Source organism: Mauremys reevesii, unplaced genomic scaffold, assembly GCF_016161935.1.
Source record: "Mauremys reevesii isolate NIE-2019 unplaced genomic scaffold, ASM1616193v1 Contig121, whole genome shotgun sequence".
Lineage (NCBI taxonomy): Eukaryota > Metazoa > Chordata > Testudines > Geoemydidae > Mauremys > Mauremys reevesii.
In genome coordinates, this window is record NW_024100740.1 from 34926 (window position 1) to 57735 (window position 22810).

The 22810-nt window shown below is 49.0% G+C and overlaps 4 gene segments (V, D, J or C); all 4 read left to right on the top strand.

Annotated features, from left to right (window-relative positions):
- The first annotated feature begins 312 nt into the window (after positions 1–312).
- On the top strand, positions 313–1644 carry LOC120392891. The segment is given in 2 exon segments: positions 313–382; positions 1349–1644. Coding segments are annotated over 2 exon segments (363 nt in total).
- Positions 1645–6738: 5094 nt separating this feature from the next.
- On the top strand, positions 6739–7299 carry LOC120392892. The segment is given in 2 exon segments: positions 6739–6790; positions 7004–7299. Coding segments are annotated over 2 exon segments (348 nt in total).
- Positions 7300–19263: 11964 nt separating this feature from the next.
- Positions 19264–20041, top strand: LOC120392893. The segment is given in 2 exon segments: positions 19264–19342; positions 19749–20041. Coding segments are annotated over 2 exon segments (333 nt in total).
- Positions 20042–21578: 1537 nt separating this feature from the next.
- LOC120392888 lies at positions 21579–22603 on the top strand. The segment is given in 2 exon segments: positions 21579–21839; positions 22308–22603. Coding segments are annotated over 2 exon segments (354 nt in total).
- The last annotated feature ends 207 nt before the right edge of the window (positions 22604–22810 follow it).

The window sequence follows — 22810 nt, forward strand, 5'->3', positions numbered from 1 at the left end:
TATTTCTGCGCTGTGGAGACACAGTGAAACAAAGTGGCCGCCCTCCTGTACAAAAACTGTAACTGCTATGGGGCAGTGTTGCGCCTTGAAAGCCGTGTATTGGGGAGGAAGGTAATTGCATGGGTCTCTGCAGTGAGTCTGTGTTTTGTCTGGGAGGGAAGGGCCTTGCTGCTGATAGGGCGAGAACGGAGACGTCTTGCCTCTCAAGCAGGAGAAATTCAAGTAGATTAAAAAAGCTCCAGGAGAGGACGGAGGAGCCTGCAGGTGATAAATACATGAGGAGCCAGGAACCCTTCTAGGTCCTGTGTCACAGAAATGAGGGGCAGCGCAAGGAAGAGGTGTCCTGGGGCCCTACTAGTGATCCTGGTCATTCGTCTTTACTGTAAGTCCCGCGGCAGTTTAAACCCCTTGATAATAACGGGAGTCAAGATTCTCAGAAGTGACGAGTGATTCCGGGTGCCCCCGTTTCATAGATTTTAAGGCAGAAGGGAACATTGTGATAATTTAGTCTGACGCCCTGCGCCCCAGGCAACTTCCCCAGTGATTCCTGCATTGGGCCCCTGCTCTGTGTCGAGCTGGAGAAAGACATCGAGTCTTGATCTAAAGACTCCAAGCTGGAGAATCCACCCACTTCCCTAGGTAAGTTGCTCCAATGGCTAGTCACCATTACAGAGGTGGCACCTTATTTCTAGCCTGAATTTCTCTAGCTTCAGCTCCCTCCATCGGCTCTTGTCATGCTTTTGTCTGCTATATTAAAGAGCCAGTTACTCAGAAATCTCCTTCCCACCTAGATGCAGAGAGACTGGGATAAAGTTACCTTTGAAGAATTATTATAAGAATGGCTTAAATCATTCCTGTAGTCACACGCTAGAGCATTGCCCTATAACTGATGTTCCCGAGCTGAAATCAGATGTCACTAGTATTTGTATTACCCCAGTGCCCAGGAGCCCGAGCCATGAACCAGGAGCCCATTGAGCAAGGCTCTGTGCAGACACGGGACAGGAGATTCCCTTTCCCAGAGACTTTATAGGCTAGACTACAGCTCACACTGAAATCCCATGCGCACGTCATACTTGGCATCACAGTCTTAAAGTCACCTCAAATCATCCCTGTCGCTCTTTTCTGGCTGGCTGGGGACACAGCCTCTGATAATCGGACTCTACGGTGTCTCGCGTTGGGCACCCAAGAATCATGAGTCACTTTTGTAAATCTTAACCCAGGGGAGGTGATGAATGCCAGAATAATGTGAAAATGATGTGTTCTTCTGTTCTCCTGGGATTTAGGGATGATGGAGGGACCTGATTCATTGATCATTCTGTTTATAAATCTAAATTCCCTTTCCCACTAGGTGTAAGTTGCCAGGTTAATGTGGCGCAGAGCCCGCCGTTCCTGAGCGGCTCTGAAGGACAGGACTCCAGCCTGACCTGCAGTTACTCCGGCACGGCGAGAAATGTGCAGTGGTACCGCCAGGCCCCAGGGGAAAGCCCCACCCTCCTGGGGATTTTGTACAAGGACGAGCGTGCCACGTGGGGGCTGAATCTCAGAGCTGAGCTCCGGACCAGAGACAAGCACAGCTGCCTGAACATCACCGAGGCGCAGCTGCAAGACGCAGCCACCTACCTCTGTGCAGTGGAGACACAGTGACACAAAGGGCACCCCAGCCTGTGCAAAAACTGTAGGCTGGAATTGTCAAAGGTGCCTAAGAAGGTTAGGAGCCCCTTTTCAGAAAGGGCTTAGGGGCATGTTTGAAAGGTATTTAGGTGCCTACAGAAGGAGATAGGTGCCTAGTGGGATTTTCAAAAGTGCTTAGGTGACTAATTCCTGTTAATAAGGTTCCTACATGCTTTTGAAAATCCCACTCAATGCTGCTCTGCTTCTTTAGGTGCCTAAATACCTTTAAAAATCTGTCCCTTAGCAACCTGAGCCTTTGATAGTCAATGGGATTGAGGATGCTAAATTACCTGGGTGCTTTTGAAAATGTTACCTTAAGTGCAGAAGCAGTGGATAAATTGCACCCTGGGCTTTCCTCTGACCTCAGGAAGATCAGGGAAGTAAAGTCTTCACAGATCTTGGTTTGAAGCCTTGAACTTTTTGCGGGGGGAACCATTGATTCTCGGAACCTCGCTGCCTAGTTTCTCTGCTGAACCACAGCAGATCGCTACCAGCAATGAGAGCAGCTATGGACGCCCTGCCCGGGGAGCACTAGTGAAACCAGACACTGAGTGCGATAGAATCAATGCTTATTTGCTAAAAAGGAAACATTGTCAGCTCTAAGTAACGGTGCAAGTTTCCATTGGAGCGATGTCTGCTGTTCACCAGCTGGAGACGAGGTCCATTGACCCGTCAATGGAGCTATGGCCGATTGACACCAGCTCGGAGGTGGTTCGTGATCAGTAACATGAGATGATCCTTGGTTTCTGTAACATCTTGGATTTATTTTCTCTTTCGTACTCGGAGGGAGCTGCCAAGTGGAGGTGCATCAGGACATGTCGGTGGGCACTCTGGAAGCACAGAGCAGCAGGATCGCCTGCCGATACCAGGCTCTGGTCCTGTCCAGTTTGCATTGGTTCAGACAGCCCCCAGGGCAGAGCCCTGCCTCCCTCCTGATGCCTATCAGGATGAGAACATCGCACAGGGCGGAAATTTCACAGCACAGCTCTTTCCAGACAAGAAGCTGAGCTATTTGCATATGAGCAACTCCAGGCTCGGAGATGCAGCCAGCTACTTCTGTGCAGTGGAGACACAGGGTGGTTCTCAGGCTATGCAAAAGTTCTGCAGCTGGGTTCTATCCACATTTATTAACAAGGGGACTTGCAAACTTAGGTTATTGAATGCAGCCCTCTGCCTTCACTAGCAGGACCACGTACTGATTTTGCCCCAGATCCCTAAGTAGTCCCCAGAAGTATTAAACTCACAACATTGGGTTTACCAGACCAACAATCAAACCACTGAGCTATCCCTCAGGGATCTGTAGCAAAAATCTGTCTGGGGATTGGTCCTTCTTTGAGCAGGGGGTTGGACTAGATGACCTCCTGAGGTCCCTTCCAACCCTGATATTCTATGGTGAATATAATTTGAACTGCAGTCTTTGTACTAGATGCCTGTGCTATGCAGGGATCAGACCAGATGATCATAAAAGTATATTTATTAGGGAATTCTGGAAAAGGCTCCCCATTTGACTCAACTTTCCTGTGATAATGAGAAAGACATTCACAGTTGTAGCCACCCCTGCTTTCCCCTTAAATAAAGACAAATGAACACAACGTCCTCCAAGCAGAGCTGTGTGTGACCCAAAACAGGAGAAGATGTAGAAACTTCCTGAAATCCCATGAGGAATTTGTGATGTGGAGTAGAAAGGAACTGAACCTGAGTTCTCAGTTCAAAGATGGCTAATGTAGCCCTTGGATGTATAAACAGGGGAGTAGTGAGTAAAAGTAGAGGTGATTTTACCTCTGTAAACCACATTGATGACACCAATGCTGGAATACAGTGGCCAGCTCTGATATCCACATTTTAAAAGGATGTTGAAAAATTGGAGACGGTGCTTAAAAGAGCCACAGAAAATTATTCAAAGGCTGGAGAAAATGCCTAACAGCTTAATCTGTTTAGTTTAATCAAAAAGAGCAAGTGATGACTTGTTTATGGTGTATAAATGCCTTCCTGGGTATAACACTCCTGTGTCTAAATTTGCTGTTTAATCTAGTGGAGAAAGGCACATCAAGAACCAATATGTCTGGAAGCTGAAGCCAGACAAATTCAAATGAAGCATTAAAAAAAGTATCTCTTGATTCTTCAAACCAAGACTAGCTGCTTTTCTTTCACAGGGTTACTGGCCTAGTGGATAGGGAGAAGTTGTAGACATGGTAGACCTTGATTTTAGTAAAGTGTTTGAGACAATCTCACATCATTCTTATAAGCAAACTAGGGAACCATTGTCTACATGAAACTATTATAAGGTGGGTGCAAAACTGGTTGAAAGACCGTACTCAAAAGAGTAGTTCTTTGTTAGACTCAGAGGGCATATCTAGTGGGGTCCCACAAGGGTCAGTCCTGGGTCCAGTAATATTCAATATTTCATTAATGACTTGGATAATGAGATGGAGAGTAGGCTTATACAATTTGCAGATGACAGCAAGGGTTTGCAAACACTTTGGAGGACAGGATTAGAATTCAAAATGACCTTGACAAAATAGAGACTGGTCTTAAATCAACAAGATGAAAGTCAGTAAAGACAAGTGCAAAGTTCTTCACTTAGGAAGTTGAAAAAAATCAAAAGCACAACTACAAAATGGGGAATATCTAGCTGGTTGTAATGCTGAAAAAGAGCTTGGGGTTTATGGGGATCACAAACTGAATATGAGTCAATAATGGGATGCAGTTGTGAAAAAGGCTAATATGATTCTTCCCAACAGGTGTCTGGGTAGTTGAAGTCTCCCATCACCACCAACACCTGTCCTTTGGATGATTTTGTTAGTTATTTTAAAAAAGCCTCATCCACCTCTTCTTCCTTGTTAGGGGTCTGTATAGATCCCTACCATGACATCACCCTTGTTTTTTACTGCTTTTATCCTTTCCCAGAGACTTTCAACAAGTCTCTCCTATTTCCATCTCAACCTCAGTCCAAGTTTATACATTTTTGATATACACCTCTATCCCGATATAACGCGGTTGTGGGGAGCCAAAAATCCTTACCGTGTTATAGGTGAAATGCCGTTATATTGGGGTAGCGGCGGCAGGGCTCCAGCAGTGATTTAAAGGGCCCGGGGCTCCCTGCAGCAGCCAGAGCCCTGGACCCTTTAAAGTGCTGTCTGAGCCCCACTGCTACCGTGCTATATGTGAACCCGTGTTATATCGGGTCACGTTATAGAGAGGTAGAGGTGTATAAGGCAACACCTCCACCCTCTGTTCCGTGTCTGTCCTTCCTGAACAAACTGTACCCTTCTATACCAATATTCAGTCATGTGTATTATCCCACCAAGTCGCTGTGATGCCAACCGTGTCATAGTATCAGAGGGGAAGCCGTGTTAGGCTGGATCTGTAAAAAGCGACAGAGAGTCTTTTGGCACCTTATAGCCTAACAGACGTATTGGAGCATAAGCTTTCGTGGGTGAATACCCACTTCGTCAGACGCATGTCTAAAGTTTATGCTCCAATACTTCTGTTAGTCCATAAGGTGCCAGAGGACTCTTTGTTGCTTTTAACTACGTCATAGTTCTGTTTACTAACAGCATTTCAAATTCTTCCTGCTTATTCCCCATACTTCTCGCATGAGTGTACAAACTTCTAAGATACTGATTTGATTTCCCCCCTATGTTCGATAATACTTAGTCCTGCCATGAGTGAAGGAGACTGAACTACATGACCTCTTGAGGTCCTTTCCAGTCCTGTGATGTATTAGCAGCAGTGTCATGTGTAAGACCCAGGAGGTTATTGTCCTATTTTAGTTGGCACTGGTGAGGCCTCAGCTGGAGTCCTGTGTCCAGTTCTGGGTGCTACATTTTTAGAAAGATGTAGCCAAACTGGAGCGAGTCCAGAGGAAAGCAGCAAAAATGATAAAGGGTTTAGAAAACCTGATCTATGAGGAATTTTTTTTTAAATGAGTCTGGTTAGTCTTAAGAAAAGAAGACTGAGGGGGATGAGGATTGACTTATCAGGCTTCAAATATGTTAGGGGCTGTTATAAAGAGGACAGTGATCATTGTTGTCCATGTCCATGGAGGCTGGGACAAAAAGTGGTGGGCTAAATCTGCAGTCAGGGAGATTTAGGTTGCATATTAGTGTCACAGAGTCCCCGGGTGATGCTCTGGAACTGCTCCCTACAAAACCAGTCAGGACTCTGGTGAAATCTCCTCTCTGTGAGCAGACTGTCTTCAGGGCAAGAAGCTCACACCCACCTTCCTGGGTCTGACCTTGGAGCATTCAGCATTCTCTGCCCCTCCATGTGCTTCCCACAGCGAGTCCACCCAGGTAGGGTCCTGGGGAAGCCAGAGGGTCCTGCACCCCAATTTGCAGTCAGAGGTGACTCTTAGCCAGCCAGTAAAACAGAGGTTTATTAGATGATAGGAACACAGTCTAAAACAGAGCTTGTAGGTACAGAGAACGGGACCCCCTCAGCCGGGTTCATTTTCGGGAGGAGTGAACCAGACACCCACATCTGCACTTACTCCACGTCTCCAGCCAGCCCCAAACTGAAACCCCCTCCAGACCCTCCTCCTCTGGCCTTTGTCTCTTTCCGGGGCCAGGAGGGCACCTGATTTCTTTGACTAAAGGATTCTTGTATACTTAACCTCTATGAATAAGAATCAATTGGACAGTATTATTAATGGAACTTGTGCTCCTGAATCCCCTAGGTACTTTGGAGAAATCTGTCCCCACATCTTTACTTTGATAGTTGAGAGGAGTCATTTCTTCATGGAGGCTGCCTAAGAGATTTGGACACTCGGGTCAATGGGAGTTGGACTCCTGACGCTTCTTTGAAAAGAACTGAATATTTCTGCGCTCGCTTATACACTTGGCCACACGGGGGCAGCTTTCACAAGGTGAAGGGCACTAAGAAGGAGTTCTAGGCAGTGTCACACGGCTGAGATGGGAGAGAAGGGGCTGGTCGCTGATTGGCTGGGCACACGACGGGGGAGAAGAACGTGTCCGATCCCTCCAGCACAGGAGACCCAACACACGGGCCAGCCCCAGGGGAGAACCCAGCAGCGTCCCGCGCCCTGGGCTGTCAGGGAGCGCAGGGATGGGGAGACTATGGGGGCTGTCCTGGGTGATCCAGCTAATGCACGTGTGGGGTAAGGGCTGGGGAGATAGACCCGCTGGTTACTGGCAGGGAGCTGGGGCTGGATTTCATTGACTGTGTGGTGGGGAAGAAGGGAGTGAAATGGGGAGATCGGTCGGTCTCTGCCCCACAGCCTGTCTCTCGTCCCACCCTGTCCCGCGATTGCTGGGGCAGGTGGCTCGGGGCAGTAGCTGACTCGGTTCCCCCGTGTCTCTGTTATTCCCAGTGGCCAGTGGGCAGCTCTCAGTGGAGCAGAGCCCGGAATGGCGGGGTGTCTCCGAGGGGCAGAATGGCACCGTGACCTGCACTTACTCCAGCGCCATCAACAGTTTACACTGGTACCGGCAGGCTCCTGGGGAGCGGCCCCTTTTCCTGCTGATGCTGCACGGCAAGGGGAGCGAGACACAAGAACCGAATTTCACTGCGGATCACGATCCGGGGCAGAAGCGGAGCTCCCTGCACATCCGCGGCTGCCAGCTGGGGGACACCGCCCGCTACCTCTGCGCCGTGGAGACACAGTGACACAGGGCGCAGCGCAGCCAGTCCAATAACTCTGGGTGTTACCCGGGAGGGGCTGCGGGGCGCTGGGAGCGCAGGGTGGGGTGGGACAGAGCCCCATGGGCAGACGGGGACAGGCGTTTATAGCTCTGCTGAGGGGGAGGATCCCTGGTTAGAGCGATGGGAGGGGACCGAGGTAACGTGGTTTCGGCTCCCAGCTTTGCCAGAGGCGGTTTGAGCTGGGCCATGAAGGCAGCATTGCCCCAGGGAGCGGTACATGCCCGAGTTCTCCCCGCTCGTGTCCTGGGTCTGGCGTGGCAGGAGACTTCTCTTGGCTGCAGTGTTCACTCCCAACTGGGTGTTCTGTGGCCTCCGGGCGCCAGCCCAGTTATTCAACAGCTCGCCCCCCTTTCTGGGCTAACAAACGGGGCAACTTAAAGTCCAAAGCAAGTGTCCAAATAGCTTTTCCTACCCCTGCCTGGGTCCGCTGAAATCCTCTGCTTCTGGGCCCCTGCTTCCTCTTCTCTCTATTCTTGCCCAGCATAATGTCCTGCTGCGTCCCTGCGCCAGGGACTCCAGCAGTTCCTTTGCCAGGGACTCCTCGCTTCTTTCAGGCCCTAGCTCAGGGACCCCCTCTCTCCCCACAGGAACCTGCCCTACCGTCTGTGGGTGACAGCCTGACAACCACATGCTCTTCCCACAGAGGGCCTCCCCTCACACCTCCCTCCAGGACCGTCTCTCCTTTAACGAGCGCCCTACCCTAGTTAAATGGCGCTCTGCCTGCTTCACCGCCACAACTGGGGGTCGGGGGCAGCCCTTCTAATTAACACCCAGCAGGGGTCACTAATGAGCCCTTATGTTGCCTGCTTATCTGTGAGCTGGTAGCCGAAGCTAACTTGCTGCAAAGGGCCAGGCAGCCCATGACGCTGCCCAATCCCCGTTGAAACTTTCTTATTATTGTTAATTTGGGTCTGGTGGTGCCAGGTGCTGTACAAATAAGCGACTCATGCAAGGCCACTTAGGAGGCCAGAGCCAAGATTGCCAGAGCATTATATAGGAATTAGGTGCTTAACTCCCACAGGCACCTTGGAAAAAATCCAACCCTAACCTCCCTGGATTTCCGGTCCCCATTTATATAATGGAGGTGGCTAATAATATTTTCTCTGTCTGTCTTTTCTAGTTAGATGGTAAGTTTCTTAGAGCAGGGGTTGTCTCTATATATCCGGGCAGTGCCCGGCCAAATAAGGCTCTGATCTCAATTGGGTTTCCAGGTGCTACTATAATATGAAAAGACAATAAATGGCACCAACGGGAGTTCTGAATGTGTCATTCGTTTTCATATATGTTAAGTGACCAAAGTCCAGACCAAAGGCAAACATTATTAACAGTGAGGGTGGTTAACCATAGGAACAACCTGCGTAGGGGTGTGAAGGATTCTCCATTCCTTGAAGTCTTTGAATCGAATTTGGATGGGACACCTGATAATTCATGGGACGTTGTGAGTGAGTCAGGGCTGGCCTCAGTGCCCCAGCAGGCTGCTAGGGGGCGCTGTGCTGCAGGCAGCAGGGTGGGGGCTCTTTATGGGGCTGTCTTCCCTGAGAGCTAGTGCTGACCCCAATGTGGCACTAGGGGGCGCTGTTCTCCAGGGAGGAGGTTGAGGCGCTCAGGCGGGAGCTGTCCTCCCCCCCCCTTTAGCCAGTTCTCATTGCAATCTGCCAGTGGGGTGGTGGTATCACTCAGTCAGTGGTTAACTCTGCCAGGAAGTTTGGCTCTGCTGCCAATCTACAATCAATCAGAAATACTATTTGATTTGCTGCAGCAGAGCTGTCACAGACACGTCGTTGTCCTGTCGAGGGCCATGCAGCAGCCTGAGAGGTAACAAGACTTGTGGTGCAGAAGAAGAGAGACAGTGTGATACTGAGGCAGGAGGAAAATCTTTTTATTATGAAGGAACAAAACCTATTATGGGCTGTGACCGCTTTGGTATTACCTGGTAAATAGAGACTCTATAATTGGAATCTTCTCAACTCAGAGCCAGAACAGAAGTGAGGGTTGGGGAGTCTTGGTGAACTGGGCAGGGGTTTTCAAAGTGAGGGTTTGGGTACCTGGTTCTCTTAGGCTCCTTTGAAAAAATCTCAGTCTGAAGCTTTGAGAAACCTTGAATGAAGGGGATGGATCACTTGATGATTCCCTGTTCTGTTCATTCCCTCTGGGGCACCTGGCACTGGCCACTGTGGGAAGGCAGGATACTGGGCTAGATGAACCTTTGGTCTGACCCAGTACGGCCCTTCTTATGTATCAGGAAAATATAATGATGCTGCCCAGTCCTTGGCCCATTCTTCCTATGGGTAAAATATTCGAATGGAAATCACTGGGAATAATAATAATAAAAGGTAATAATTGGAGATATACCAATCACCTAGAACTGGAAAGGACCTTGAAAGGTCATTGAGTCCAGCCCCCTGCCTTCACTAGCAGGACCAAGTACTGATTTTGCCCCAGATCTTTAAGTGGCCCCCTCAAGGATTGAACTCACAACTCTGAGTTTAGCAGGCCCATGCTCAAACCACTGAGCTATCCCTCCCCACTATTGGTGATGGGGTTGGAATAGTAATCAAATAATAATAGTATATAAACATGTTTAATAATAAATATTCACCAATAATTAATCAGATGCAACAGCCCATGATTTCCACCTTGGGATAGGTGTTATGCAAATCAAAAATAAGTGTCAGTGCCTGATCCAAGATGACGATGAACACTGCTGTCATCATCAGGCTAATCAGTGAGGGACGCTCTCCATAAATAAATCCAGGGGCAACATGTTACCACTAAGCTCTCCTTCACCCCCTCTTTGTAACAGGCTCCATCATGGAAGATGCTGTAACGCACACCCAGCTGGCAGCGTCAGGGGTGGAGGGTGGGTCTGTGGCCTTGAACTGTGTTTACGAAATGGACGCTCGCTATTATTCTTTGTACTGGTACAAACAACATGGAGCGGAAAAGCTTGTTTTTCTATTTTGGGGATATTCCGGCGAATTAAGGAAGAATGAGGCTGGGAAGAGATTCTCTGCGGACTTCAAGAAATCTGGAAGTTTGAGGATCACGGGTTTGGAGCTGAGGGACTCAGCGACGTATTTCTGTGCTTTCAATAGAGACACATGGTGATGTGATTAACAGAGAGCCCAGCACAAAAACTCTGCAGCTTTCTCCTTCCCTGAGAAAAGGACTCCTACATGCAAAGTTAGAAGGAGACCACAGACAGGAAAGGTGTGTGGATGGGTGGATGGATGGGTGTAGGGGGAGAGGGAACTGCTGCAGCTGGGTTCCTGGAGATGAAAACCTCTAACTGATTTCTGGGAATCTGCACCACAGCTGTGCTCAGAAATTCACCACAAAGGGGAGAACTGGAGACAAAGCAGAATGTGACCAAAGGACCGGAAGGACCTTTATTGGGAGAAGATTTCTGGTAGCAGAGGGGTCTTTAATCAAGCATAAGAAAGTCAGAATGAGATCCAATATCTGGAAACTGAAGCAGGACAAATTCAGGCTAGAAATAAGGTGAACATTTTCAAGAGTGAGTGTTTCAGTTACTCATTGGACCAATTTATCTAACGAGGTGGTGGGTTCTTCATCGCTTGGATGGTTCAAACCCAGACTGGATTTCTCTTTCTGAAGGACATACTATAGCTCAGGCGTAGGGAGCACTGGCTGAAATTCTCTGGCCTGTGTGATACAGGAGAGCAGATCACATGATCATAATGGTGCTTTCTGGCTTTACAAATCCATGAACCTGCTGAATAAATCCCTGGTTGTGAAGGCTGGAATTGTCACAGGCTCCTCAGGTGTTAGACATCCACATTCTATTCAAACTCAAGGGGGATTTAAGTGTCTAACCCCCCACAGATCCTTTGAAAATCACAGATGAAATTGTGCAGTTGATCAGCAAAAGGGCCTACGCACCACTTAAATCTCACTTCAGCTCTCAGTGCAAGGATTTAATCTGTTCTGGCCCCTCTGAATCGGGGCAAACACCACTGTATCCTAAGAAGAGTTTAGGCATAACTGAAAAAATAGCACCCAGAGCTATATTAAAAGGGATTTGAGCACCTAACTCTCTTAGTCTGTTTTGGAATCCTATCCTGAATGCCCAATCCCTATCAATTTTAGGGATTAATTACCCTGCCTACTCTTAGGCAGTCTTCACAGTTACAGCCTGCATTTTCAAATCACAGGGAAATATAAAATGGATTGAAATTAGAAGTGTCCCCATAACCCAAAACCAAAAGTGAAATAATAGAATTGTTTGAGGACCCAGTGTGTTTATTTGTACATAATATTTAATAAAAGTGTGACCTGTCCTTGTCTGGAAGGAAAGAGCAAGTTCATAATGAAGTGCTGCCACCTAATGGCCATTTCATTCAGAGTTCACATCTACAGAAAAAGTGTATAAAATTGTCCGGAAGTTTTCCAGCACTGTTCTACTAGACTGATGTCAAATGTCAGCATAAATCCTCATGTCATCTGCGACATTTGACCTGTAAATTAGATTTATAATCCAGTATATTCTGGAGACAACCGCACACCATTCACCCACACGAAATTCACTCAGAAGCAGCAAAGAATCCTGTGGCACCTTATAGATTAACGGACGTTTTGCAGCATGAGCTTTCATGGGTGAATACCCACTTCTTCGGATGCAAGCAGTGGAAATTTCCAGGGGCAGGTGTGTATATATAAGCAAGCAAGAAGCAAGCTAGAGATAACGAGGTTAGATCAATCAGGGAGGATGAGGCTCTGTTCCAGCAGCTGAGGTGTGAAAACCAAGGGAGGAGAAACTGGTTCTGTAATTGGCAAGCCATTCACAGTCTTTGTTTAGTCCTGAGCTGATGGTGTTAAATTTGCAGATGAACTGGAGCTCAGCAGTTTCTCTTTGAAGTCTGGTCCTAAAGTTTTTTTGTTGTAGGATGGCCACCTTAAAATCTGCTATTGTGTGGCCAGGGAGGTTGAAGTGTTCTCCTACAGGTTTTTGTATATTGCCATTCCTAATGTCTGATTTGTGTCCATTTATCCTTTTCCTTAGATACTGTCCAGTTTGGCCGATGTACATAGCAGAGGGGCATTGCTGGCATATGATGGCATATATTACATTGGTGGACGTGCAGGTGAATGAACCGGTGATCCCACCCTCTTGGATGAGGCTGCTGGAAGAGTCCCTATGGCCAGGGTTGCAGAGCTGCAATAAGGTAGTTTATTTTGGTGCCTAGCAAGCAGAGGCAGATATGGAACCTCAGCCTGGGTTATGTGTCATGTGATGAGCAGGGGCGGCTCTAGAAATTCCGCCACCCCAAGCAGGGCGGCGCACTGCGCCGCTCGCGCCGCCCTTCCCCGGTCCCGCGGCCGGGGCAGAAGCGCCTGCGGACGGTCCCGTGGTCCCGCGGCTCCGGTGAAGCATCCGCAGTCATGACTGCAGAAGGTCCGCCGGAGCCAAATGCCGCCCTGCCAGGACAATGCCGCCCCACGTGCCTCCTTGGTGCACTGAGGTCTGGAGCCGGCCCTGGTGATGAGGCTGAGGTGCAAATACTCATGCAGAGAGGAGATTAAAGCCAGTGTAGCTCACTGCCTTGAATGTCTCAGGTGTCAATACATTAACACCACTCAATTCAGAGCCCTGAGGCTGAAAATGCCCTTGGGTCTTTCTTCACTTCTGCTGTAAGTTTCTGCTCAGAATACTCTGGCCTCTCCCAACCCAGCTGCTTCCCTTTGGGGATGTTGAACTGGAAATGGCTGAAGCAACGATTCAGGGTTTAGGAGATTAAGAGTTATTGCACACATAAAGAGAGAGGGGGCTGCCAACTGGAGGTGTCGCTGTTCTATTTCAGTGTTTGTAGTGATTTGGAACATTCGTTGGCATTTCTTACCTCCTTTTTTCAAGACTTCAGAAGAGCATCAAGAGAAAAGAGAGCGAGAGAGATGGAAACTGCATTTTACAACAGATTCAGGTATGGATAGATGATGCAGAGGGAAGGACAGATGGACGTGGATAGATAGGAGAGTTAAGAAATTAGAGAGAGAGGCAAAAGAATAAAGAAAGGTAAATAGATACATAAATATACAGGAAGAGAGACATAAGTACATAAGAATGGCCATACTGGGTCAGAACAATGGTCCACGTCGCCCAGCGTCCTGTCTTCTGAGAGTGGCTAATGTCAGGTGCCCCAGAGTGAATGAACCAAACAGATAATCACCAAGTGATCCATCCCCTGTCGCTCATTCCCAGCTTCTGTCAGACAGACAGACATGAGGCTAAACAGGTACTGTAACACTCTGATAGACATCGTTCTAATGCTGTCATTTCATTTTCGTGCAGTCTCCTGCTGTGAGCCCCTGTTGGTTCAGAAACCCGAGTCACTGGTTGTTCAGGAAGGAGACATCTTCACCGTGACCTGGACTTACACCGGTGCTTACCAAACCTTCCGGTGGTGCCAGTAGCTCCCCTGGAGCGGGCTAGGCTCCCCGTGACTGTCAGTGCTAGGGAGACAGTCACTGATGGGAGGTTCATGGGCGAGCACTTGGAGGATACGAAAGCATCGCTCGGCATAGCTCGCCCGGAGTCCCAGCTGGAGGACTCAGGCCACTGCTTGTGTGGGGCGGAGGCACAGCGACTCAAGCTGGGCTCTGTGTAAACCCTCCAATCCTTTGCAAAGCATCTTGGTGCGGGAGATGCAGACTCAGAAGTCCCCAGCTGGTGCGAATGAGTCATAGCTCAGCTGGAGTCAATGGGCCAGATCCCCAGCTGCTTTACATAAACACAGAGAAAGTCTCTGCCCTGAAAGAGCTCAGGAGCTCTATGGGTAAGAGTGAGAAAGGCTGAAAGTAGGGGAGGGGGTTTCCCAAGGTCACACAGCTGGAGATAGAACCTAATAGCCGGAACTCCATTCCAGCCGGCTACCCACCGGACAACGCTGCCTATCAAATGCACTGACTGTATTGGCACCACTGTCGATTTACACTGAAGTAACCAGATGTAGATCTGAGAGTCCCTAGCGCTGTTCTTTGCTACTTAACACTCCTTAAAACCTATGGGCACAAAAATTAAAAACAGGTTAATCCTGGAGGGGAATTTTTCTTTAGGAACTGGAATTTTACAGGGAAAAGTCCCTCCTCTAGACCACATGGCATCATCCAGCATTTGCAGCAAATGGAAAAATCCACCAGCAGCAAAGGGAGAAACGTTCCCAGCTTTTGGAACGAGCAGCTCCCTTGGGAAAGAGATGGTGGGCAAGTTTTCTGCTGGCCCTGGGTCTCTCTGCGGTTTGGGCTGTTGTCCTCCAGAAGGCGCCGCAGCACACGCAGCATTTCTTTCTATAGACAGGGCACCGGTTTATTCCAGCCACTGGTCTCCCATGGTCTAGTTCTCCTGCCAGCCCCCTCATATGCGGTGAGGCCTGTGGGGGGCTCAGCCAGGGGTGCTGGAGCAATGTGCACAGTGGGGTGCTGGGAACCATTGAACCAAACTGTGAACCTGGATATGATGGAAACCACGTCAAGCCAGGGGGTGCGGCAGCCCCGCCCCCAGCACCCTTAGTTTCAGCACCTGTGGGCTCAGCTGCAGGGCAGGTATTGAGGGGAGGGGAGGGGAGCTTCATACTTGGCCGCAGGAGTCACTCACACCCCCAGCTGTGACATCACTGCCTGATGTCTAATCTTCACCATTCAGACAACGGCTCTCTTGGTTCAGGCTGCAGGTGGAGGAGACAAACTGCTGCCTGGGTGACTAATCTCAGTCCGTCTTGAGAGAAAGGGGGCAGTGCCCTGCAGAAGAGACGAGCTGCTGAGGCGATGGCCACGGTCCGGGACTCAGCCATTGTGCTGATTTTGCTTTTCAGTGAGTAAGATTCCAAATCCCATTTCTGAAAGATTCTTCACGTGCCTCCCCCTTCATTACCGGCACTGAGAAATTAAACAGACCTTCCCCCTCCTCCTCCTTCCCCCTCTTCTGCAAGAAGGGATGCTCTCAGGCAGGGATTTCGGTGCCCAAATACCACTGGAATCTGTGAGTCTAAATAAAGAGGAGGGTGATCTGTTATTCTCCATGTCCACAGAGGGCAGGAGAAGAAGTAAGTGGCTTAGTTTGCAGGAAGGGAGTGTGAGGTAAGATGTTAGCAAAACCTTTCTAACTATAAGTAGAGTTGAGCTCCAGACAGATGAAATAGGGAGGCTGTGGAATCCCCATCATTGCAAGGTTTGAAGATCAGGTTAGACAAACACTTGTCAGGGATGGTCTCATGGATAGGGGGAGCAGTACATGACCTCTTGAGGTCAGCCCGACATTTCTAGGATTCCTTGAAATCCCTTCAGATCCTTAAAAAATCCAAGAACTCACCTCAGTGACAGGATCCTCCCACTAACCTCTCTTTTCCCCTCTCCTTGTGCCAGGCTCCAGCATGGAAGATGCTGTAACTCAGACCCAGCCTTCAGTGTCAGGGGTGGAGCGCGAGTCCGTTTCCCTGGACTGCACTTATGAAACTGCTGCTAGCAGCTATTATTTGTATTGGTACAAACAGGCCCCTGGGGAAAGCCTTATTTTCCTTTTTCGGCAATATTCTGGAGGAACAAAGAGGAATGAGGCCGGGGAGAGATTCTCTGTCAATTTGGAGAAGTCCAAAAGCTCCGTCACTTTGAGGATCACGACTCTGGAGTTGGGGGATGCGGCCATATACTTCTGCGCTTTCAGTAGAGAGATAGTGTTGAAATTCATAGGGAGCCCTGAACAAAAACCTGACACCTCTCCGCTACTGCAAGAAATTGACTCCCGCAGGTGAAGTTAGGAGGAGAGCACGGGCAGGAAACGGATGGGTGTGGGGTAGAGGCTATGAAGTGGCGTGAGACCTGCCACAGCTGGCTTCCTGGAGATGAAAACCTCTTCCTGATTTCTGGGAAAAGGCAGCACCACAGTGGTACTTAGAAATTCACGGCAAAGAGGAGATGGAACGAGACAAAGGCAGAATAAGATCCCATGGCTGGAAGCCAGGGTGAGACAAATGTAGACTAGAAAGAAAGTGTACATTTTTAACAGTGAGGGTAGTTAAACACTGAAACAACTGACCCAGGGACATCATTGGATGTCTTTAAATCAAGACCATCAGCCACAAGATATGGGCTGGGTGCAGAAATCCCTGAATATCCTTCTCTGGCCTGTGTTAAAGCAGGAGGTCAGACTAGATGATCACAAAGGTCTCTTCTCACTTTAAAAGCAGCAAAGAGTCCTGTGGCACCTTATAGACTAACAGATGTATTGGAGCATGAGCTTTCATGGGTGAATACCCACTTCGTCGGATGCATTAGGATCGTCACTCTAGGATCTATCCATCAATCAATCTATTAATATCTCACTGGGGGCAGGTGAAGTCTGGGATGGGTTCCTTGGGGAGTTAGGGACCCCGAGTCTATTCAAAACCAATGAGTGCTGAGCATTTAACTCCCCTAGGCTCCTTTGAAAACCTCCTAGTTGAAATTCCATCCCAGGTTGACACTTAACCAAAGGGACACTTAACCCTCACTTCTGGACTGAACTGGCACTTAGGGCTCTGCAGAGGGTCAAACATCATGGTATGGTCAGAAGAGCTCAGTTATTCCTGGAAAGAGAGCTCCCAGATTTATACTGAGGCATTCTCAAAAGGGCCTAGAGAATTTAGATGATCAACTTCCACTGAAATTCAATAGGATTGGGGCATCTAATTCCCTTAGGCTGCTTTGGAAATGTGGATGCTTAATCTGCATTAATTTAATGGGAATCGGGCATCTTTTTCTCTTAGGCTAGTTTCAAACTCTCAGACTGCATGTTCAAGTCATAAGAACTACAAACTTCATTGAAAGTAGATGGTTCCCCATCACCTAAAACCGAGATCGAAGTAACAGAACTGCCTCAGGCCTTGCTGGGTTGATCTGAAAAGAAAATGTAATAAAAAATGAGGCATACCCTGTTCTGAAAGCAAACAAACAGTTTGGGGTCATGCGCTGCCATCTGGTGGCCACTGCGTTTCACTTTGACAGCTGCAGGAATTAATGGAAAATGGTGCAAGAGTTTTCCACCACTGTTTTACTACCAAATATAAAGGCACATCCTTATTTCATCCTGGACATTGAAATGTCATTTATACACATAACTACTTATGTGTTTCACAGACACAGACACAAACACAACATCTCTGTCACACACACTCACAAAGTTACTCTCTTTCCTCTCTCTGTCTGTCTCTCTCTCTCTCACACACACATTTCTACATAAATGAACTCACAATTCACATGCACAAACAAGTCACGCACACCCAGAATAACATATATACCAATGTTGCTCTTACATACATCAAACACCCACAAAATCACTCACACATAACCTTCAAATTCTCTCACTCACACACCATAAAGTGACACACACACACACACTAGCACACATCCCAAACTCACTCACATGCAGATCAAACACAAATACACTCTCTCAAAGTCTGGCACCCAACAAACACACACTCTCTCTCTCTCTCTCTCTCGCTCTCTCTCTCTCTCTCTCACACACACACACACACACTCTCACTCATTTATCTGCAGCAACCTGGTCATTTCTGGCCTTCTTGATATCATACATATTTAAAAATCTGCCCCCTTGTTTCCTCTGACTCCGAACAACCATTGCTAGCAGGGCTGGCTTTAGGCCAATTCCACCAATTCCCCGAATCGGGCCCCATGCCTAAGAGGGCCCCGCGCCCAGTGAAAATCTCTTCCCTGGCTAGAGGCGCCTTTTTAATTTTTACTCACCTGGCAGTGCTCCAGGTCTTCAGCAGCACTTTGGCGGTGGGTCCTTCAGTGCAGCCAAAGACCTGGAGTGAGTGAAGGACCTGCTGCCGAAGTGCCGCCGAAGACTCGGAGCACCGCCCGGTGAATACAAGCCCCATGTGGTTTTTTACTTTTTATATATATATATATATATAGTCATCCCTGCCGGGGCTCCGTCGAAACTGTTCGAATTGGGCCCCACACTTCCTAAAGCCGGCCCTGATTGCTAGACTCTTTAATTTCACAAAAATCAAGAAATGTGCCATTGTGAGGCTAGGTGGCCAAATATCATTGAAATTCAACATGACATGGGTTCCTAACTCCCTTTGGTTCCTTTGAAAAATCCCAGGCTAAATCCATTCATATCTGTGTGGTGCTGAGATACTGCAGGGGTCGGGTCGGGGGGCGGGATGGGACAAAAACGCTTTTAAAAATATTTTCATGGGAGCCCAAGGGAATTAGGTGCTCAGCTCCCAGTGGAATTCAAGGGAAATTGGGCTACAAACTCCCTCAGAAATTTCTGACCATTCCAGCCTAACACTGCCTGCATTGGGTATTTCTCTGGCCATATTACCACAGTGTCTGCGCACCTCACAACCATCACTTCATTGGCCCACACAACACCCATGCGAGGTGGGAAAGTGCTGTTACCCCCATTTTATGGCTGGAGATCTGAGGAACAGAGGGGCAGATTTTTAAAGGCTTTAGGTACTTGTGGGATTTTTCACAAGTGCCTCGGTGCCAAACACCCTTTGAAATCAATGGGTGTTAGGGGCCCTGAGTGTGTTTGCAAAACCCCACTGGGCCACCCTTTAAAAACGTGGCCCTGAGTGATTTGCCAAAAGTCACCCAGACTATCTGTGGTAGAGGAAGGACTCGAACCCAGCACTTGGTTAGTGCTATAGCTACTGGTCTCTCCTGCCGTATCTTGGCTGCTGCTGCTGCTGCTCAGATTCCACCAAGGAATCGCCTCATGCCGGGTGCCTTTGTCTACGCTGTGGCTGCACAGCTCCGAGAACGCAGTTGAGCTTGTGCAGGAGCAAGCGGCGGCAGTCACAGGATCCTAGGCTGGTGTGTGTGTCACATGATGTGTCTGGGAAGAAAAATAAAATCAGCCAGAGATGAGCCAGGCACCCATTGCATCTCAGTGCCCGGTTGCCACAGGTGTCAGAAATTCACCTCGCCCCGAGAATCATGAGACTGCAAGTCCCCTGGGTCTTTCTTCCTTTGTACTGTAAGTTTCTGCTCAGAACGCGCTGGGCTCTTCTAAGCCAGCGGCTTCGCTTGTAGGACATTGAACTAGGAACGACTGGAGACGTATCTGATTCAGTTCACGGCTCTGTTTGATTCAGAGTTACAGCACCTATATATGGGAAAGAGGTGCTACCAATGGGACCCAGCTCTGTCTCTGATCTATTTAAAGAGTCATATCGCCCTGGGGTTCTTTGTTAGCATTTCTCACCTCTTTTCAAGACCGGGGAAGATTCTAGGTAGCGGGAGATAGGGTGCATGGGACAATGGCTGGACGGAAGGGTGCTTCAGAGGGAAGGATGGGGAGATAGCACATAGGGAAGAATGGTCAGACAGGTAGAGTAACACAGTCTCGCCTACATTTCAACTGTCCTTTTGTTTTCCTCCAGTCTCCTGCTCCGAAGCCCAGGTGGATCAGAGCCCCCAGTCGCTGGTTACTGGGGAAGGGAAGGTCTCCACCATGTCCTGTGCTTTCACCAGCAAGTACCAAACCTTCCACTGGTACCAGCAGCTCCCTGGGCGAGGCCTGACCTACCTGCTGTCCGTCAGCCTTCAGGAGAACGCTACCCAGCCCCGGTTCGTGGGGCAGCCCCTGGAAGATGGGAAACGCAGCTCCCTGCACATCACCGAGTCCCAGCTGGGGGACTCAGGCAGCTACCTCTGTGCCGTGAGAGCACAGTGACACAGGCAGAGCTGGGCTCTGTGCAAAAACTCTCATCTTCTGATCGACAGTTTAGGGCAGGAGATGCAGGGACGGATCCCCAGCTGGTGCAAAGCAACATTACTCCATGGAAGTCAATCACAGAATCATAGAAATGTAGAAATGGACACTGATAGATTATATAGTTCAGGCTTCTGCACTGAATCAGGAGTAAGTATTATCAGACCATCTCTGACACTGTCTAACCTGGTCTTAAAAACCGTCAATGATGGCGATTCCACAACTTCCATAGGCAATTTATTCCAGTGCTTAACAACCCTGTCAGGAAGCTTTTCCTAACGTCTAAACTAAATCTCCCTTGCTGCAATTTAAACTCATTACTTCTTGTCCTGTCCTCAGTGGTTAAGGAAAACAATTTATCACTTTCTTCTTCAAAACAACCTTTTACCTACTTGAAGACAGTTCTCATGTCTCCCCTCCTTCTCTTCTCCAGATGAAACATGCATTTTTTCTCTTTTCCCTCATAGATCATGTGTTCTAGACCTTTAATAATCTTTGTTTCTGCCCCCTGTGCTTTTCCCACATTTTTCCTGAAGTCTGGTGCCCTAAACTGGTCGCAATACTCGAGTCACAAAATTATGTTCACTTTCTTTGCAACAATATTACATGGCTGACTAATATATAGTTTGTGATCTACTACAATCCCTAGATCCTTTTCTGCAGTACTCCTTCCAGGGCCTGGGGCTATTAGATTTTGTGGGGCCCCTAAGATCCAGGGTAGGATCAAAATGAGTCAGTGTGTGGGAGGAGACTGACCCAGGAGGGTGGATGCGGGAGGGGGTGAGGGCTCCAACTGTGGGTGCAGGCTCTAGGGTGGAGCTTTGGATGAGGTCTTTGGGACACAGGAGGAGGCTCCAGGCTGGGGCCAAAGGGTTTGGAGTGTGGGAGGGGGCTCAGAGCAGGCGGTTGGGTTGGGAGTGTGGGCTCTAGGAGGGAGTTGGGGTGCGAGAGCTGGCTTGGGCTTGGGGTGCAGGGTATGGGAAGGAATTAGGGGGTGGGAGAGGGCTCAGGATTGGGGTGAAGAGCGCTTACCTGGAGCAGCTCCCGTTTGGTGTGTGTGTGTGGGGAGGAACAGGTGGCCCTGCGTGGCTCATGCTGCTGCCCTGGCATGCGGACTCCACCCCTGCAGGTCCCATTGGCCACGATTCCTGGCCAAACTTCCCAACTTTCCTAGGCATTGGGATAGTTTGCTCTTGTACCCATAATAATATCACGCTAGAAAAGCTGCCAACTCTCCTGCTCTATTTTTCCTTATAGATTTGCTTATCAGGGGATCTTACCAATTCTCTGAGTTTTCAAGGGGACAGATCCTCAGCTCTTGTAAATTGGCAGTGGTCCATTGGAGTAAATGGAGCCAAATCCCCAGCAGGTGTAAATCGGTGTAAATCCCCTCCCGCTTCTGTGCCAGGGCAGCAGATGGCGCTAGAGTGCTCACCCCCCCCGCGAACCCTCGTTAATTCCCACAGCCTGAGGTCGGGGCCGGACCCAGCCCAGCCCAGCCCGCAGAGCTGCTGTTCCGCCCCGGGGCAGAGAACGAAACAGCAGCTTCTGTGGGCGGAGAATCCTTCCCCTGAGAAGCGGTAACCCGAGGGGAGGGAGAACTCTCGCTTCCGCTGGTCTCCTCTCCCGCAGACCTTCCCCGGATTGACTCTGCCTCGGTATATTCCTCTGCTGCCAGGGAGAGAAGAAGCGGAGCTCACCATGGGCTCCGAGAGTGGAGCTGCTCCGTGGCGCCTTCTCCTCACCCTGGCTTTGCTCTGTGAGTGAAACCGATATTTTTTCGCTCTGCAGGGTAAAAAGATGCGGACTCTTAAAAGTCAGTGAGGGGCAAGATATTATAGATAGATAGGTAAATAGATAGATAGAAAGATCGATCTCCATTACACTATTTATGAGCTACTGCACCCATCAGGAGAGAGGGGTCTGCCAATGGGAAATATCAACCTCTGATCTATGTGGACAGTAATATTGCTTTGAAGTTCTTTCTTAACATTCCTTGTCCTGTTTTTTAAGATTCAGGGAGAGTACAGAGAAGAATAAACAGATGCTGATGGCAAGATCTATATCTACCTGTATAGACAAGTAGATATAGATGCTCGGGATAGAACAATAGAGTGATGGATGGAGGCTGGAGAGGGAAGGCTGAATAGATAGATCCATAGATAAAGAGGTAATGTAACACTCTCATAATATTTATTTTACCTGCTATTATTTCCTTTCCCTCAAGTCTCCTGCTGCGAAGCCCAAGTGGTTCAGAGCCCCGAGTCGCTGGTCACTGGGGAAGGGAAGGTCTCCACCATGTCCTGCTCTTTCACCAGCACTTACCGAACCTTCTACTGGTACCAGCAGCTGCCTGGGCAAGGGCCGACCCACCTGCTGACCGCGAGCTCTAATCAGAATGACACTGTGGGGCGGCGGTTCATAGGCGAGCGCCTGGAAAGTGGGAAACGCAGCTCCCTGCACATCACCGACTCCCAGCTGGGGGACTCAGGCAGCTACCTGTGTGCGGTGGATGCACAGTGACACAGGCAGAGCTGGGCTCAGGGCAAAAACCCTCATCCTCTGACAGGCAGTTTAGGGGAGGAGATGCAGGGGCAGTTCCCCAGATGGTTTAAAGCAGCATAATTCCATGGCAGCCAAGGGGACAGATCCTCAGCCGTTATAAATGAAAACAGCTCTAGTGGAGTCAATGGGGCCACAACGTGAGGACCAGGGGACTGGAACCCAGGC